The sequence below is a fragment of the Salvelinus alpinus genome, chromosome 4 (assembly GCF_045679555.1).
Source record: "Salvelinus alpinus chromosome 4, SLU_Salpinus.1, whole genome shotgun sequence".
Taxonomy (NCBI): domain Eukaryota; kingdom Metazoa; phylum Chordata; class Actinopteri; order Salmoniformes; family Salmonidae; genus Salvelinus; species Salvelinus alpinus.
The window spans coordinates 71,604,259-71,624,240 of NC_092089.1; the positions used below are offsets into that span (position 1 = coordinate 71,604,259).

Sequence of the window (19,982 nt, forward strand, 5' to 3'; positions counted from 1 at the left end):
CCTTTAAGCATCTGTTTGAACACCTCTCCTGTCCTTGATCCATTCCACATACAGCCATTTGCGGATCTTTTCATTGTCCATGTGAAAGATAGTTATTGCGAGGATGGAACATTTGTTGACTTAAATGTTTTTTATTTAACACCAATGTAAATTGAAGGCCTGCAAAGCTTACAGGTTTAAGTATAATAGCATGAAAGTAGACAAACATCAGAGTGTGCGATATGAAGGTATAGTCAGTGGACATTCTGAACCTTGTTTGAGGTCAGTAGGCCACATGACCAAGGAGTTATCGAAATTCTACATTTTGAAAAATTAATGTAAAACCATGTGAGATAGGCCCACTGAGTGGACATTCTGAAACTTGTTTAAAGTCACCAGGTCACATGACCAAGGAGCTATTGAAATTCTACATTTTGAAAAATTAATGTAAAACCCTGTGAGATAAAAATTGACAAACTAAAGGGTGTGCAATGTGTAGGCCCACTGAGTGGACATTCTGAACCTTGTTTGAAGTCATTAGGTCACATGACCAAGGAGTTATTGAAATTCTAAATTTTGAAAAATTCATGTAAAAACGTGTGAAATGAAAATGGACAAACTAAAGGGTGTGCAATATTTAGGCCCACTGAGTGGACATTCTGAACCTTGTTTGAAGTCACTAGGTCACAGACCAAGGAGCTATTCAAACTTTACATTTTGAAAAATTCATGTAAAATCATGTGAGATGAAAATGGACAAACTAAAGGGTGTGCAATATAGAAGGGTAGTGGACATTCTTGTTTGAATTCAGTAGGTCACATAACCAAGGAGCTATTGAAATTTGAATGTAAAAATAGTTTGTACTTTGTTTACGCTCCCTAACTAATTCAACTTGGAATACAAAATGCTGCTCACATTTCCACAGGTTTATTAGCTTTGGAAAGCGAATTAATGTCCAAATCGTGAAAATAAGACCTGTGTAATGTTGTGCGCAATTTTCCAACATCATGACACTTATTTGGAGTCTGTGGCTCAAGTGGTTTGAAAGCTATTGAGGTTTGAAAGCGCGAATATCCGTCGAATATCCAACTTGAAACTGTCTTTACCTCGGTGGTTCATGATAGTTACTGACTATCCCTTTGAATTGACGTTGAATGTAGTTATCCACTTGTAGCGCAATAAAAGAGAAGAGGTTACTACTGCTGTGCTTAGCCCACATTCGACTACGTTACGTAACATTCCATCAAAAGACGAGCGACAAGCTTTTGGTTTCACGCGCATAGGTATCTAGAGAGTAGAGGCAGAGTTGAACACAACTCACAGATTTTTTAAACCTTGATTTGATAGTATAACTCAGATTGTGGCCCAGTGAGTCACTGTACTTCCTCTTTAAGCTTAACTTTTTTGGCTTTACAAAGTGTTCTGGTGTTTGTGGACGACAAGACATCAAGAAAAATGTTCAAAGGTGCTTATCTTCTGGTGGTCATGACAGTCTTAGCTGGTAGGTGCTCATCTGAGCATTATGCATTTCTTCACCTCAGCTCCTGTTGTAACAGTGTAATTGATGCAACTGTGTTCTTTTGACGAGTCATCGACAGCCCTTCCAAAGAAATTAAATGTAACTTTAATGTGAAGACAACGCAAGAAAAGTTGCTGTTTCTCTTCACAGAGGTGGTTGTTGAGAGCTCTGGCAGCATTTTCCCTGTGGACGAGGTGTCAGGTAAAGGCATACACAGCACTGAACTTTGCACTTTGTATCTTTAATGACCGTTGTTCTTGGTTGCTTTGATCAATGCATATCGCCATAGTCATTTGATTTTCCGTTTCCATTTGAACCTATGGTACTATCAATACATCTTATTGTGCAATGTAATGGCTAGCCATATACATTAGAATTTCCTGTATGCAAATCTTACAGATTGTCTGAAAAGAGGTTACACAGCAGCCGAAAAGAGAAAATGTGGATTCGATGAAGGTATGGGTCAAAAGTTGTTTCACAATCTTTTATGAATGGCAGTAACTTTTTAATGATCTTTCCCTGCAGTCATTTAGCAGTTACAGTACATTCCATCACTGCCATATATTTTATTTCTCTGCATTTTAATGTAAGTCTAAAGCTATGTATGATTCTCTATGGGAGTTATTATTATTCCACCTGATCTGCCCCCCAGCTGTTATTGAGTGGAACAAAACACTAAACACTCCAGACTCCCCACTGGGCACAGACTTCAGTTCAACGTCCAGTTTTGATTTACATTTGGTTGAGTTGTCAACTACCGTGAATTCAACATGAAATAATAAATCATTGGATTTAGGTTGCAAGTTGGGTGAAAAAAAGCTGAAAATCCCTTACGTTGATGACTTTTTGAAAATCCAAACCGTTTTCCACGTTGATTTAACGTCATCACACTGAATTTGTGTTGTTGAAATTATGTGGAAACAACGTTTATTCAACCAGTTTTTGCCCAGTGGGTCTTGACGTAGGCTACCTTTTGGTTCAAACCTTTCCACTGGTGAGACTAAGTAAAAGTTTCATTTTTGGTTCACACTATCCCAGAAGAGAGCCAAATGGTGATATTTCAATGACTGAAAACTCTGTACAGTCATTCCAGTACAGATAGTTTTTGATTCTTGAGGGTTTTTTTTCAGCCTGTGAAGATGCCAAATATAAGGATGCAATACTGCCATGCATACTCTTAGGATATGATCTCATTTACCAAGACTCATGTAAGTTACTGATCCTCTGCATTGATTGTTTTTAGTACAGAGCAAGAAAGTTACTTCTGCAATGAAAGAAATCATAAAACAAATATATATATACAGTACCAGTCAATAGTTTGGACACACCTACTCATTCAAGGGTTTTTCATTATTTTTACTATTTTCTACAATGTAGAATAATAGTGAAGACATCACAACTATGAAATAACACATACGGAATCATGTAGTAACCAAAACAGTGGTGAACAAATCAAAATATATTTTATTATAAAGAAAGGAGGACCAAGGCACTCTTCATATAATTAATTTAAATGCCTTTATTAGTATGGCATGTTCAATAGAAACAAAGTTTTTTTTTAAACCGACGCGTTTCGGCTGCATGGCCGATTTTAGTTTTGTTTTTTTGTACTCCCTGACGAAGGCCATGCAGCCGAAACGCGTCAGTTTAAAAAAAACTTTGTTTCTATTGAACATGCCATACTAATAAAGGCATTTTAATTAATTATATGAAGAGTGCCTTGGTCCTCCTTTCTTTTCGATGGCCAATTTACCCCTTTTACCAAAGAGCACCTTCTATCTACCAAAATGTACTATTGTGTACCTTAGTAGCGCTTCCCTTCCTCCTCTTTCTACCATATTTTATTATATTTGAGATTCTTCAAAGTAGCCACCCTTTGCCTTGATGACAGCTCTACACACTCTTGGCATTCTCCAACCAGAGCTTCACCTGGAATGCTTTTCCAACAGTCTTGAAGGAGTTCCCACATATGATGAGCACTTGTTGGTTGCTTTTCCTTCACTCTGCGATCCAACTCATCCCAAACCATCTCATTTGGGTTGAGGTTGGGTGATTGTGGAGGCCAGGTCATCTGATGCAGCACTCCATCACTCTCATACTTGTTCATTTAGCCCTTACATAGCCTGGAGGCGTGTTGGGTCATTGTCCTGTTGATAGTAAATGATTGTCCCACTAAGCACAAACCAGATGGGATGGCGTATCGCTGCAGAATGATGGGGTAACCATGCTGGTTAAGTGTGCCTTGATTTCTAAATAAATCACAGACAGTGTCACCAGCAAAGTAGCCCCACATCATAACACCTCCTCCTCCATGTTTTACAGTGGGAAATACACATACGGAGATCATCCGTTCACCCACACTGCGTCTCACAAAGACACGGCGGTTGGAACCAAAAATCTCAAATTTGGACTCATCAGACCAAAGGACAGATTTCCACCAGTCTAATGTCCATTGCTCGTATTTATTGACCCAAGCAAGCCTCTTTAGTAGTCTGCAGTAGAGGTCATTCTGGGTTTTCCTTTCCTGTGGAGATCCTCATCTTCTGTCTACCACCCCTACCTTGTCACAACACAACTGGTTGGAAAGAAATGAGGAGGAAAGAAATTCCACAAATAGACTTTTAACAAGGCACACCTGTTAATATATTTGGATTTGTTTAACACTTTTTTGGTTACTATATGATTCCATATGTGCATTTCATAGTTTTGATGTTTCGCTATTATTTTACAATGTAGAAAATAGTAAAAATAAAGAAAAACTTGAATAAGTAGGTGTGTCCAAACTTTTGACTCGTACTCTATATATCTGCAGTGAATACACTGAGCATACCAAACATTAAGAACACCTTCCTAATAAGTTGCTCCTCCCCGCTTTGCTCTCAGAACAGCCTCAATTCGTCGGGGCATGGACTACAAGGTGTTGAAAGCATTCCACAGGGATGCTGGCCCATGTTGATTCCAATGCTTCCCACAGTTGTGTCAAGTTGGCTGGATGTCCTTTGGGTGGAGGACCATTCTTGATACACACGGGAAACTGTTGAGTGTGAAAAACCCAGCAGCGTTGCTGTTCTTGACACCAACCAGTGCACCTGGCACCTACTACCATACCCCGTTCAAAGGCTTAAATCTTTTATCTTGCCCATTCACCCTCTGAATGGCACACATACACAATCCATGTCTCAATTGTCTCAAGGCTTAAAAAACATTATTTTACCTTTTCCCTCCCCTTCATCTACACTGATTGAAGTGGATTTAACATGTGACATCAATAAGGGACCATAGCTTTCACCTGGATTCACCTGGTCAGTCTGTCATGGAAAGAGCAGGTGTATAGATATATCTACAGTATATACTGTATATCTAAAAGCAATAACAACAACAACAGTTAAAAAAATACATCTTGGAGTTAATATTGTATTGAAGTTGATTTTATATTCTCTGCATTTGTTGTTATTTACGTCCATTATTAGGAGTTTTAGAGTTACGGCATGCCTACCGTTTACCGTGCTTATTTGTTACTAACTGATTACCACATATCCCAAATATGTATCACATTTTAAGAATGTATCTGCTATTTGTCTCTTCTTTACAGCATATCACAGGGATAGTGACTTTGACGTGTATGGTAAGTGTTTTTCAAAAGGATATATTTGTTATTTTTCATGATTTGAAGTATTGCAGACCAATTCCTCCTAAATGAAGTGTCTGAAGATGTGTTCTCCTTCAGGTATGGCTCATTGTGCAATAGACAGATGTTCTGAGGGATGGAAAAAGAAACCGAGAGCTCATGGCGACCAATTTCAGATCTTGTCAGGTGACTCTTGTACAGTATAGAACGTCCCCTGCTGCCATTTATCCCTTTGCTGTTGTTTCCTTATTTGGGCAGTTGAAAAATACTTTGAAACACAGAAAACATGCCACAATTAACAGCAGCCCAAAATGCATAACATTATGGAGTATGCACATTAAAGAGAACCAGGCAAGAGAATGCACATTAAAATGATACTATACAATAAATTATATATTTATGTTTTATCTACAGGGTTGGCTGAGTCATTCTCCTCTTGCCTGGTTGCAGTGAAGGACTGTGCAAAGAAAAAAGAGGAGCTCTGAGTATGATTGGGTCTCACATGTCTCACATGTCTGTTGTACTTTATGGGGGAAGTTAATAAGTGTGTGAATAGTGTCTAAGGAAATGTACTAACATTGCTATAATGGCATGTACACTCCAAAATTCTGACTTCTTTCAATGCTCATGATTCCAAACTAGAAGTTGCTTCTTTGTCTGGCCACTAGATGGTGGCCTGTACCTTTTCATAATTCAAAATAAAAACAGTTTTTTAAGTAAGAATAGGTGAGAATACGTGAGAATAGGCTGTACCTTTCTATATGATGAATCAGTGGCTCCCAAACCTTTTTGGTGTGGAGACCTACCAAAAGCTGTCATATTTTTCTGGTGACACTACAAATAAAGTAAACCTATATTAATTGTCACAAACCTGCTCTCCTTCCTCTCTGTCCATATATATGGCTCTGGTTTGGTCAACCAGGAAGATGTCAGTTAGACTTCAGAGTGCTGGGATGGTAGGGCTTGGCTCCTTGGTGTGGAGGTGTTTAGGGGTTAAATACAGGCATCATGTTGGAATTAGGGTCCCGGCAGTGCAGTGTAGGGGTGCTGTGAGTTTCTAGGAGAGGGAGTAAATGGCTTAAAGAAGTGTTCCTAAATTATGGTCCATCAGGATGTGCACTTATTTGTTCTAACCGAGCACTAACACACCCTTGATTAGTTGAATCAAGTGTTTTCATGGAGTACCCTCATTTAGGAACACTGCAGCTTAAAATATTGGAGGATTTGAGAATATTTTTTTCTCATGAAAGTGAAAAAGCTCTGCAATTAGTGTGCTGTCCAGGGGATTTACTTGTACATCAAGCTGCCTCACACCACATAATCAGCATATAAACTCCTGTCCTATGGTTTGGACGAGGAGCAAACTAGGGATTTGTTACAGGTTCAAGTGTAGTCTTTTTTTGGATCTGTTCCTGTAGACAATATTTTATGATTGTTTTTACTTTGAAATAGTAAATACTGTATCAGTGCAAGTGCTATATCTTCGTGGATATGTTGTCTTTGTTTATGAAATAAAGATGACAATAATATACTGAACAAAAATATAATCGCAACGTGAAGTTGCTTGAGGTGCTTAAAGTACTTGCATTTGGCACTCATAAATTCAAGTACTGAAATACTTTGAAAATGTTACATTTTCTCAAGTTGGTACTTAAAAAGTACTTGAATTAAAATGAGAAGAGGACCGATAATGATCAGATATGTTTATGAAAAATATTAGAAATATGTATTGGTCTTGCGAATTCATTTCCAGGCAGACTACCGAGTTTTATTTCCTCGCGTGTTTCGCGCGGTGTTGCCATGGAAGGTCGGTCATTCCACCCACACTACCACTCAGTCAGGCAGGTACAGAACCGACTGATTAGGCGCCGCAAAAACGTCACATCGATTGCTAAAATGCCAGGCAAATGTTTATTCAACCCTGTCTTTTATGCAAATGGACATTTCTAGGATCTTTTATTTCAGCTCATGAACAATGGGGCCAACATTGCGTGTTATATTTTTGTTCTGTATAGTTTACCCAACTTTTTTACCACCACATCACTGGACCTAACCAACCCACACCGTGTAAGAGACAATATATGCTCGATCTGAAAATGTGGTCGGGGCGCGGTATGGATGGTGTAACGCAATCGCGCAGCCCCCGGAAGCACGCCGGGGCCAAATTGAGCTCAGTAGGCATCGCGGTGAATTTGACTTGCCACTGTCTGTAGAAACCTGAAAGTGTAGGTCTCATGTTTCATGAGCTGAAATAAACGATCCCAGAAATTGTCCATATGCACAAAAGCATATTTCTCTCAAATGTTGTGCACAAATGTGTTTACATCACTGTTAGTGAGCACTTCTCCTTTGCCAAGATAATCCATCTATCTGACAGGTGTGGCATATCAAGAAGCCTTGTGCTGGGGAAAATAAAAGGCCACTCTAAAATGTGCATTTTGTCACACAAGACAATGCCACAGATGTCTCAAGTTTTGAGGGAGCTTGCAAATGGAAGCTGACTGCAGGAATGTCCACCAGAGCTGTTGCCAGATAATTTAATGTTAATTTATCTACCATGGTGTCGTGTGGGCGAGCGGTCTGCTGATGTCAACGTTGTGAACAGAGTGCCCCATGGTGGCAGTGGGGTTATGGTATGGCCAGCATAAGCTACGGACAACGAACACAATTGCATTTTATCGATGGCGAATTGAATGCACAGAGATACCGTGACGAGATCCTGAGGCCCAATGTCGTGTGATTCATCTGCTGCCATCGCCTCATGTTTCAGCATGATAATTCAGGGCCCCATGTTGCAAAGGTCTGTACACAACTCCTGGAAGCTGAAAATGTCCCAGTTCTTCCATCTCCTGCATACTCACCAGACATGTCACCCATTAAGCATGTTTGGGATGCTTTGGATCGAGTTCCAGTTCCTGCCAATATCCAGCAACTTGCACAGCCATTAAAGAGGAATGGGACAACATTCCACAGGCCACAATCAACAGCCTCATCAACTCTATGCGAATGACGTGTGTCTCGCTGAATGAGGCCATTGGTGGTAACACCAGATACAGACTGGTTTCATGATCCACGCCCCTACTTTTTTAAAAGGTATCTGTGACCAACAGATGCATATCTGTATTCCCAGTCATGTGAAATCCATAGATCAGGGCCTAATTAATTAATTTCAATTGACTGATTTCCTTATATGAACTGTATCTCAGTAAAATTGTTGAAATTATTACATGTTGCATTTATATTTTTCTTCATTCACGTTCCAGTGTACGTCTACCCCTGATAACGCACGTAGCAACTTATGACCACTAGATGACAGCAATCGTCAGCAAACTGAATGGCACACTGAAAAAATCAAGGACAGTGATTAGAGAATTTTCTGTGAAGTACTCTTTCTATCTAACATTGAAATAGAAAGCATCTGCACGCATGACCAAAGGATGGATGTCATTCTTTTCTGAAATAATAGGCTATAGTTTGTTCTCCACCAGCTTTTACAGTTATACCACAAGGCTTAAGCCACTCACTCAATTTGAGTGTTTTGTATGAATTTATAAATATTTTGGAGAAAAGAATGACGATATAAAAACGTGCTGAAATCCTGTATGTAGTTCCCTTACATTAATTTACAGTAGCCTACACGAGACCAACAAAAATACACAAGGCCTACACATATCCACTGGAATTATGTGTATGGTACTAATTGAACCAAGAGCCAGCTTCTGAGAATACATTGCTTATGATGATACATAAGGTTAGGCTATGCGAACGATGGTTGCCTACTATCCCTTGGCTGTAGACCACCGCACAGTCGCCGCACAGTCGGAGTTTCAGATTGTCTCCGCTGAGTGTTTTGTGGCCCCTTGACTTTCCTGTCTGGCCTTGTAGACGGCCTTGTTGACGTCTCTAGAAAGTGCAATTAAAATATGCATGTCGTAAAACCTTTTATGTTGTCATTTTGTTCTCCTCCGCAGAACGTTGCAAACTCACGAATTTATACCCATCTTCTCTCCCTTGAGACTGGACTTTCACATTAGTTATTTCGCAGCATTCACTTTTATCCGTAAAGTACCATAAATAAAAAAGAGCGAATGCATAAGAGTCGGTAACTGTATTGAAGTTAATTTAATCCTATAGGCTTCCTCGAACACAGAAATAAAACGGATTGGAAAAGTATTTATTTTACACCAATTGTATAAACAAACGTTTTGTTGGTTAATCATTAACTTAATATTGTTTTTGCTATGTTACATTGACAATAGTCCACCAAAATACCCAAATAATGATAAAGATAAATACATTGTACTATTATTATTAAAATTATACCTGTAATTATAACAATTCGTTATAATTAACAGGAAAAACGTAGGAATATCTTTATTGAAGAACATTTTAATACAAGATTTTATTATTGCAATAATATGACTTGAGATAATATGTTACTGTCTATTGTTGTAAGATGAATGATCAGGTAAGCCTAATTACTTTTCAAATGAATATGGTAGTCAACATATTCCGAGATTTAAGTATCACCGAATTAATTTGCTTGTAGAGAAATATGAATATTGACTATCCAGACGTTAGGTTTACGTATCTCCTGAATACATTTTGGTTTCCTAAGTTAAGAGGCTAACGTTCTATAAATATTTAATTGTGGTTGCTTTGGCAGATTCCTAATTAACGAAATTCGAGTTGTTGTGGTATAAAAGTAGGCTAGCCTACTGCGTTAACTGAATTGTCAAATTACTTGAAACAATGGCATTTATAAGAGTTACTATTATATATAATAATTATAAATTATTTTAAGTATGCATTATTATTATTATTAATTATTATTAGGCTGTTGTGATTTATTGTATTACTATTACTGGATGCAAAGGATCTCAAGGACAGCCGCTCCCAAATATCTTTGTACACATTCACAAACTACCATTCAAGTGACATATTGACAAGCAAAGGATTATTGTGAAAAATGACCTACACTATTCAGAATCACAACTCTCAAGAAAGACATAGGCAAAATGTTTATACCGTCCATCATGAGCTTTTAGCAAATATTCAATCATCTCGAAATATTATTGAATGTGTGTGTGTGCCCGCGCGCGCATATGTGTGAGTGCGTGCGGTGTGAAGTGTTCGTGCGCGCACGTATGAATTTGTATGGCACCATAAATTAGGTCCTCTGATCATGTTGACGAAGTGTATAACTCCCCACAAACATAATGAAGCCTATTCAGTCCAATGCCACAACAAATAAACAGTGAACCTAATATCAACCACAGCCTACGACAGGATCAATGCTTTCAAATGAGAGGTCAGCTTTATGCCTTTATGAGCCAATTCAAAAGTAGGGCAACATGCAAATAACCCGATTAATCTGGTAGGGCAATACTACACACATTGTGTCCACGCGCACAGCCCAGCAAAATTGTGGGTAAACACGCCGAAAGCTTTTGCCGCGAATTCAAAAAATGACGTAATGGATGACCTACGCCAATGAGAAGCCAGATCTGCGATTGACGCGTAAATGATTTTTTCCTTATAAGGACTAGTCTCCGCCCATGTCAAATCCATGCTAGTCGTCATCACCCCCACCCCCCCATCACCCCCTCCCCTGAGAGCACTAGAGCCTCCGAACCCGAGAGAAGGTGCGCTCCGCTGGGACAGAGGAAGGATAAAGAGACTGGGAGGGAGGGAATGAGATTTCTTGGTACCCAATCCCACTTTTCCCCTGGGAGAGCAAATCTTCCATGGTCCGTCCCTCCCTCTTGTTTGGTAATCATTTCATTTTACTCCTTTTTGAAGCACTCGCTTGTTTTATCCCACTTTTCATTTCACAATCCGGTGCGCGTTTGTTCGCCTTCTGATCAACTTCGGCATCTCCCCTCTCTTTCCTCACGACGAAAAGGTCTCCTAGATCCCGGTTGATTCTTTTCTTCTTTTCCTTTGAGATGCTTAACTGTTCTATCATTCGCCCTCTCTCCACCCTCTTTTAACTTCAGACCGTTAAGCTTGAGCGAACTGAACTGAGGTTGGAATTTAAAATAAAGCGGAAAACCCAAAGGGATACGACGCTCGTCTTTGGATAAGGACCGCTATCGCTTTCCCCTTGTTGCACTTTGGGGAAGATTCTTCCCGTTTCAGTTGCTCGTCGTTAATCCAGGTGGCCTTGCTTTGAGTGAACTGGAGGATTATTTAGCGTGATTTGGTGAAGAGAGAGAGATCCCAGTAGGTTACTTTCATGTTCTCCATCCAGGACAGCCTCCCGCGGGGAGCCTTGACCATGAAAGAGGAACCGCTCACGAGTGGCATGACACCGGTCCGCTCTTGGATGCAGAGCGCGGGGATATTGGACGCGAACACAGCAGCACAAAGGTAAACATAAACTAGATATGCACATATGATAATCGCTGGACATGATGCTGACAGTTCGGTGCAGTTTGCCGGACAACGTACGAGTGTAGCCTATGCGTTCCCAAGTGTAAACCATCGGTAAAGACCCAAATATTATGCATTTAAAGTAGCCTACTGTATCCTGCACCTGTTCGCAAAATAGCTCTTTAGACTTGGTGCCCCAATACTTGTTAAACATGTACCATGTGTAAATAGCCTATAGCATCTCTAAGAGTGTAGAATGGAATGGAGGACATTGCTCAAGATGCGCTTTCACAATGAGACCTTGCATCATTTTGTACAATAGACCATGATCCTTTAGTCAACACCTAGATTAATAGATATCTGTAACGGTAATCTATACCTCCCCTCATGTGACAAATGGGCTAACTATTTGCTCCGCGTTCAATTTCAGGCACGCAGGCACTGGTTGACAGTTAGGTGACTCATATCAGCTATATGGCTGAGTGAGCTCCAACAAATTTGCTGGTACTGAAAACTCTTGACTCTGATTAGCAAATAACTCAAACTTTACAATGTGCATGTGCCATCTAATAGAACGTCATCATACTGTATATCCCGCGCATGCGTGGAATAATGTAAAACACAATTTTCACTTATACTAAGTGTTGGCTAAACAATAAGAGCACCTCGAAGAGTTTGCAGCTGTCCCACATGCAGAAGTTGGTTTGTGAAAGAAAGGCTTACAGAAAGAATCGCCAACATCACAGGCTGCAAGGTTTTGTGATGATAACGTGGATGTCCATGTAGGCTATTAATAACTTAGAATGTAATTATCAGATGTATATCTGATCTATGCGTAAAGTTGCATGCATTAAAATATTAGACAAATTGTTGACTCAAATTATAATTCGTATAAGCAACGTAATCAAACCAGCTTGTTTGATCTCATTTTAAAGTATAGGCTACCCGGACACATTCAATTGAATATGACTAATTTAGGCTATAAGATGAACAGCATCTGTGTATCCTGCAGTTGTGGCCCTGTTGATCTCTTATGGACGTACGTGCGCTTTTGTAAGTTATGGACGTGAATGAAGATTGATAATATGTTAACAGGTCCACTGTAGGCCTAGCACACAATAAGAATTGTTTTAATTTTGTATTAATTAAGCTAGGCCTATCTACAAGTGTTGTTTTAAGGTGATCAAAAGTAGAATTCAGTTAAATGCACAGTTTTAAGATCTTAATAAATACAATTGATTATTTTCTAATTTAAATTATTTCATAATTAAACTTGAATTTATTAAATCTTGAATTATTGAACAGTATTTGGTGTAAAAACACAAAAAGCATGGTGTGTATAATATTAATAATACGTATTAAGCTATATATCACCTAGAAATATTGATGATGTGAGTGTTGGCGAGAAATTGATTGGCTTCACTCAGTGTTAAAATAAATTACTTCAACTGACCTGAAATAATGTAGAGCAGGTAAATGCATACACTTTCTTCTTTAAATCGGATAATAATTCTATATAGGCATACTGACAAATTACTTTTCGCTTTTAATGTTTGTGTGAAAATCTTTTACCATTACCATCCAAAGTTGTCATCATGGAAAAAATTGTCACGACTAGCATGCCCTGGCCCCTGCATTAATACATACAGCAAAGGCTATAACATATTATGAGACCTGTGTTTGTGATGTCTATTGATAATACAATTTTATACACTAATAAAATGTAACAAAACTGTAGCTAGCCCCTCAGTTGAGGTTAATGTTTGGGTGTCGATTGTTGGCATCGGAAATATGTTATGATGCCCTGCGTGCACATTGCCGACAGTTGTCATATCTGGTTGCCTGAACTATAAAAACACACAAAAAGGGTAACAAGAGCAAGCATATCCTACTGTAGCCTACGTTTACCATCTTACATGCTCAAAATGCTATTCGTTTCTTATTGCATTTTGAGCAGGCAAGATGAAACTACCAAATAGGCTCAGAGTTAGAGTATCGTTTAAGTGACCCCCAGTCCATCGGGATGCCGGGAGTGGTGGTGTGGTGTCATGTTAGACAACATCAGCACGTTTCAAATGAAACAAGAGGTCAAGAGATTAAGCATTTCATGAACTAGGATGAAGACGTTTTTCCTGTGTTAGTTGTCATTCTGTCGCACACACACATCCACCCGGGAGTTCAAGTCGGATAAGCGGGTCAATTGACACGTCCGGTGCTCACGGGTAGGCGCATCGTCGCCATGTAGTTTAAGCTGGTTTTCTTACGGTGTCAATACATTCGTGAGTCCACAAACTGTCTTTCATGCGTTCACAATTTCCCTTTATTTATTTTGAGGAAAAAATAGACCTGTCTGTTGGATATCCATCCACATAGCATGTCAGTTTTAATAGTTGGTGTGCTCTGAATACTGCTTCCCATTATGCTTAATGGAACTGAAATGCATTAAACTCATGTGTCACACATTTATCATGTAACACAAAGAGAATTCATACTTGAATATTACTGTCAGGTGATCAACAGTATAAAGACTATTGATCAGTACTGGTTGACAGTTGCAGTAATTTGCCAAGTGTAGCTACATTTCAATTTGCATGAACTGTTATTGGCTATATGGTGATAACTTATTTGATAGTGTTAAAGTGCATCACTTTATATTATAGAAAATATTGAAAATGTCAAACGCACACTTATCTAGATTAAGATATTGCAAAAATAAGACAGGTGGCTTTTAGTAGTGGCAGTACATTCATGTGTTATTACACTGGATATGACATTGTTGGCAGAAACTATTTGAATTGTGTTCAAAAATCATTATCTGAGACCATTTGCTCTAAGATTTTATCATATTTTGTATTTTCTTTTTAAAGCAATTAGTCAGATATTTCTCCTTCCCAGTGCGTAACAAGATGATGCATAGATCACCAGACAACATGTTATTTTATGTGTAATGACATGAACATTTTCATTTAAACTAGGCTACGTCTCTTGGTTTGGATGATTGTGGTTTACTGCTTCCCATTGCAATGCAATGTGTCCGTGTCATTTTGCCATGTAAATTGTTGAGTAAATATTTAACTCTCATGAACAAGTAATCTGAAGTCTAGCCGTCAACACATCTATAGATGAAGCTCCGCCCATTTGAGGTCTGACACGTTGAGAGTTACCCCTACCCAACGAACACCATGCCACAAAAAGTTTGATAAAACAACACATTCACCAAAACTCATTTGAGGGGCAATGCCCAAACAGTGAGATTCTGTATGTCAAGTTACATTGCAGTAAGTAGTTGCACTTGTGCGTGTAGGTCAAGTAGATTTTTAGGGGGTAAGGGAAAAGTACTCTGGAGAGCCTCTGGCCTTCTCTGGGTTCTGGAACTGTACTGTACATTCTAGATTTGCTTGTGACACAGTGTTGAAAAAACGGAACTGGAGACTAATAGTTTTGTTTAGCGCTCGGATGTGGTCGTGGATAGATCTGATATGGATAGTAAAGTGGCATTGCTGATTGAATGCGTAAATGGGTCACTTTTAGAGACACTCCCCTAGCCTATGCCCACCACAACTGCCTCTCCTGATCTATCTCCCAAAACAGCAATTCCACTGAAGCGGGGAGAAGAGGGGTGTGTGTGTGTGTGTGACTAAGTGGACTGCACAACTGGGGAACAGATTTCACTTGACCCTCCCCAGTTGCCACTGTAAAATCGAGCAAAGTGAATTATGTTGACCCTGTCTTTGTCTGCTAAGAGGAGGGGGGAACTTAATAAAGTGCAGGTTCCCAAGCTTAGCAGAAGACTGAGTGTTTAGTGTTCAGTGTGAGTGACCGGGGAGACTGATAGCCCAGGATTCTATATCCAAAGCTCAATCCGTCACTGCCTCAATCATCACCAGTCACTGGACTCAGAATATGGAGACAATACTGCCCATTGGCCCCAGGCATATGGGAAGGAGAAGCACATTTGTACAGACAGACATATTTGTCCTGGGTGGCAGTCATTCATATACTTGACATCACCACATGTCATCTTGGGAGAGATTTTGGTCCAAGGTTCACTGTAAGCGATCATCATTCACAATCACTCAGGTCAATGAACATGTCAGACCTGTTATTTCTTATTTTTAGAGAGCAAAATAGAGTTATTGTGAAATGGGCATTTCTCCCCTCTTCCCCCTATTAAATTCAACTAAATGTTACTGAGCCTTGTGGAGAAGTGTCAGATAGTTAAAACAAGACACCCACAGTGCATTCACCCTGTTGCAGCGTGTTCCTGTGAATTCTCTCTAACACGTTGCACGGCGGTGACACCACGGCGACTCGCTTAAATATATCTAGACACCCGACTTAGCCTTCTCTTCGTCTCACACTGCTAAATCTCAGCCACCGCGTCTCTGCCACCAGTTCATTGGATCCCGCAACAGAAACAAGTGTTTCTTGCCAGCTGCCCCTAAACGTGCAAACAATTAGTTGGCTTCTGCAAAGCCACCTTCTTTATGACCCCCATTAGAAGTGTGCCAGTGACCAGCTAATGGTTTCAGCTGTGGCCCACTCATGAAGTTTGCAGAGGTATGTGTGTTGTGAGGACCAGGGTGCTGCTTTGATTCGCAGTCTAGGGGCAGGTGCGCCACGGCTAAACCTGTAGCAAACATTGGACAGGGAGAAAGTCTAGTAAAAAATACTATTGCGGTCTGAGAAAATAGCTGACACCATACAGTGAAAAACTCAAGGTGAAGATCTACTATGTGTTTCTACAGATGAGAGTTCACAGCTTTTTATCGAGTTTTTGGTGTGTGCTGTAAAGTAACATATGACTGAGGTCTTGATAGAGTAAAAGTTGTTGTCCAATGATGGACTGGGCAATATTTTTACATTTTACATTTTAGTCATTTAGCAGACGCTTTTACCCAGAGTGACTTACAGGAGCAATTAGGGTTAAGTGCCTTGCTCAAGGGCACATCGACAGATTTTTTTCACCTAGTTAATGTTAGGTAAGTGTTTCCCCACATGTCTTGATTTGGATTTAGGTTTGAACTAAACACAATGTCTGTATCCATCATCAGTGTTACACTGGTTCAGGTTGAGAAAACAGACTAACTGTTGATGTTTGATTTTCATTTATGAACACTAATTGTGTGTGTCATTTTTAATTTACACAGTCAGCTCAGAGAAACATTACCCCATTGGCTAAAAGCGGTGTAGTTGTCTTACTGCAATTACCAAACAATTAGACGGATGTGTTTTGACTGGGTGATACTATTTTTACAGTTCGGGAAAACGGGAGCAGTGTTTCTGCCATTTTGCACAACATGTGTGAGTGTACCAATTAGTACATTTGAACATTTGAGTCATTTAGCAGACATTCTTATCCAGAGCGACTTACTGTAAGTGGACACATTTTTATTGGCCATGGGGATCATCCCCATAACCCTGCCGTTGCAAGTGCCACGCTCTGCCGACTGGGCAACACGGGATCATGTATTGTAAGTGTAAAAAACAGTTGTGCCGTGGATCTACACACAGCTCTGTGTGGGTGTTTACATGAGCTGCAGACTTGTCTGGATGGTTTTGTAAGCCAGTGACGTTTCAAATCCACTTTACAGTATTTCATGTTCTTTGAAGAGATACTACTTTGTTTAGTATAGTCGTTTCTACTTTTCTGATGCAGTAAGTCTCTAGTGATTTCAAATACCACTCGGGAGGTTAGATGAGTAGGATGAGTGGAAGGGAAGAGTGGCTTTTGCATCGCTGAGGTGCAAAAACAATGTGTAAACTGGGATTTTTCAATCCCTTTTTCCTTGAGAAAGGATTTATTCTTCTTCTACATATAGCGACATCTCTTTTCTGATGACTGACACTTTCAATTGTGAGATTGTGAGATTGTGAGATTGGGTTGCTCAGTGGTTTATAACCCTGACTGGCCAAATCCTGCACTAGCTTTTGAATTCTAAACAGCATAGTGAGATTGCTCAGACATATGTTCTACTATGATCAGCCCATTGCTAGGGATGGGATAGTTTGTTGGGACTAGACTACTGCTCTCACTTCTCAAAGTTTGGCCTGCCAGAAACCTTTAAACCATGTTTAGCAAATCTTCTGTAAAAAAATGTAAACAATTTTGTCTGCAAAAACAAAGTTGATTTGGTCCGTCAAGTGAGTATATGATTTTGTTTTCCATGATGGTGCATTTGTTTTTGTTTGGATTTCCCAAGGCAAAGCATTGTGGCTGTGTAACAACCCTGCAATATGTGGGTAATGTTAAATGGTTGGTACTATATTGTGAGAGGGGAGAGAAGAAGAGAGGAGATGTCTAAGTGGGTATGGTGATAGGTTTCATCAGATGACAGAACTCCAGACTGAAAGCATCTGAGACTGTCCATTCTGCCTACTGAGGGTACACGCTCGCACGCACGCACGCACGCACACACACACACACACACACACACACACACACACACACACACACAGACAGACAGACAGACACAGGCGAGGGCTGTCCTCCTGCTGTGTTCTAGGCTTCCTCTCATTAGCTCATATTACACGGCTAATGAGAGCTAACCAAACAAGAGCTAGGGAGGGAGCGGTGCTACATCCCTGACTGGGCAAATGTATGCCAGAGTAATTGTGTATCGGCTGCATAAATTACACTCTTCCTTACACACACACACACACACACACACACACACACACACACACACACACACACACACACACACACACACACACACACACACACACACACACACACACACACACACACACACACACACACACACACACACACACACACCAGCATGTGCATATATTCATGTGACCCCCCCCCCAACATTTGCTGATGCAATTAGTGTAAGTCTGAAACATCTAGATAGGTCAATGTTCCTTGCATTGGTTTTCCATGCTGTTCTATTCTGATATCTTCCCCCCTTTTACTATCTCCTTTGGTTTCGTCCTTGGCTTTATACTCAACATCTTCTCTGTGTTAGTCCTCCTATAGCTTCGTCACCTACTGTCCACTCCAGGGACAAACCAAGTAGCAACCCAGAGAGGGGTGGCCGTATAACCACCACAGAGGTTGTGAGATTTACAGTTCCACTATTTATTAGATTAACACAGTGGCAGTAGGCCAGAGAGAGGAGATTTTTAATACTCTACGTGCATCCCATTTGTATAAACAAGGCGATGGTATATGGCTCATTAGGCCGTCCTGTAGGAAGCAGCCGGCCGCGCTGGTTAAAGACTCCGCCGCTCGGTCGGTCACACCCCATCACCCAGCTGATTAATGCTGGAGGGGTGCAGGGCCGTGTCCACGGTGCCCACTCTGGTGGCACAGGGGACGCTCTCTACCCAGGGGAGGGTGAGGGCGGTGGGGAGGGAAACCACTGATCGCTCCCTTAAAGCCAAAATCTGGAAGATTTACCAGATGCTCATGGGTACTATTACACAGAACAATATATTTGTATGCACGTACATGCACACACACACACATGCAACTGCATACGTTTATTCGCAAACACGCACGGACACACACATTACAGTCAACAGTGTCCAGTATATTGACAGGGCCCTTTTCCTGCATGTTCATTAGTTGATCATCTCAGAGCAGGATTCTCAGTGTTTAATATCTATTTCCCGGAAGTGTGCAGGCCCTCTAGCTGTGAATACTTCAGCCCTGGGTTACATTTTTCATTTATCATAATTAGAATTTGCTGCATTGCATTAAGCCAATACTGCCGAAGCCTGCATGCTTTGACTAATGCTGCATGGCAGAAAGCCGGACCTTTAAAAATAATAATTTCTGGAAGATGTAAAATTATTCTCAGAATTTTGTACTGAATTTTTTATTGATAACCATTAATTTATAGTCGTTAAAACCACTAGTCAAAATCTTGTTGAATGCGCTAGTGCAGGGATCATCAACTAGATTTCTTGGGGGGCCTGAACATAATTCCAAATAATTTGAAGACTGCAAATTAACCATAAGAAACCCAAACAGATATCATATTTGATTGAAACATAATCATTTGTGTTTTTATTATGCGTAAGAATACTTGGGAACAGATTTCCAAAATGAAAATCACTTGGAGCTGATTTCCTGGTGTTTTTACAGTAGTTTATGTCCAACAATGACAATTATACAACACCAAAAATTATTGTTTAATTTGATTTTTGCTCAGAAAACTTGGGGGGCCAAATAAAACCACCAGCGGGCCAAATCCGGCCCGTGGGCCGCCAGTTGGGGAACCCTTCTCTAGTGACTTTATATCAAATGTACCAGCCCATGTTAAAACGACTAATTCAGTAAACGTACTGTCCTGTTTGGAGCATTAATATCAGCCACAGAATGTACATAGGCTTTAGGTGTCAGATGATTGTGTTGAGAGTGGACAACCTGACAGTTACGGCATCACGCGTGATCTTCCCCTTCAGCGTTTACAGTGGGAAAGTGTCAAAGCACATGTAGAGTGGAGCTCCGTCAGAAGAGCTGTTAGC

The 19,982-nt window shown here is 40.2% G+C and overlaps 1 protein-coding gene across 9 annotated transcripts in view; it reads left to right on the top strand.

Moving 5' to 3' along the window:
* The first annotated feature begins 10,761 nt into the window (after window positions 1–10,761).
* The window catches only part of LOC139574358 (transcription factor COE3-like), a 102,026-nt gene continuing 92,805 nt past the window's right edge, over window positions 10,762–19,982 (top strand). For 8 of the 9 annotated variants that reach the window (XM_071398853.1, XM_071398855.1, XM_071398858.1 and 5 more), the window contains exon 1: window positions 10,762–11,498. In XM_071398853.1, coding sequence (XP_071254954.1) covers window positions 11,365–11,498 — 134 coding nt within the window. In that variant the 5' untranslated portion in view covers window positions 10,762–11,364. The remainder of the gene's footprint in view (window positions 11,499–19,982) is intronic. The other variant, XM_071398862.1, reaches the window with a different exon arrangement.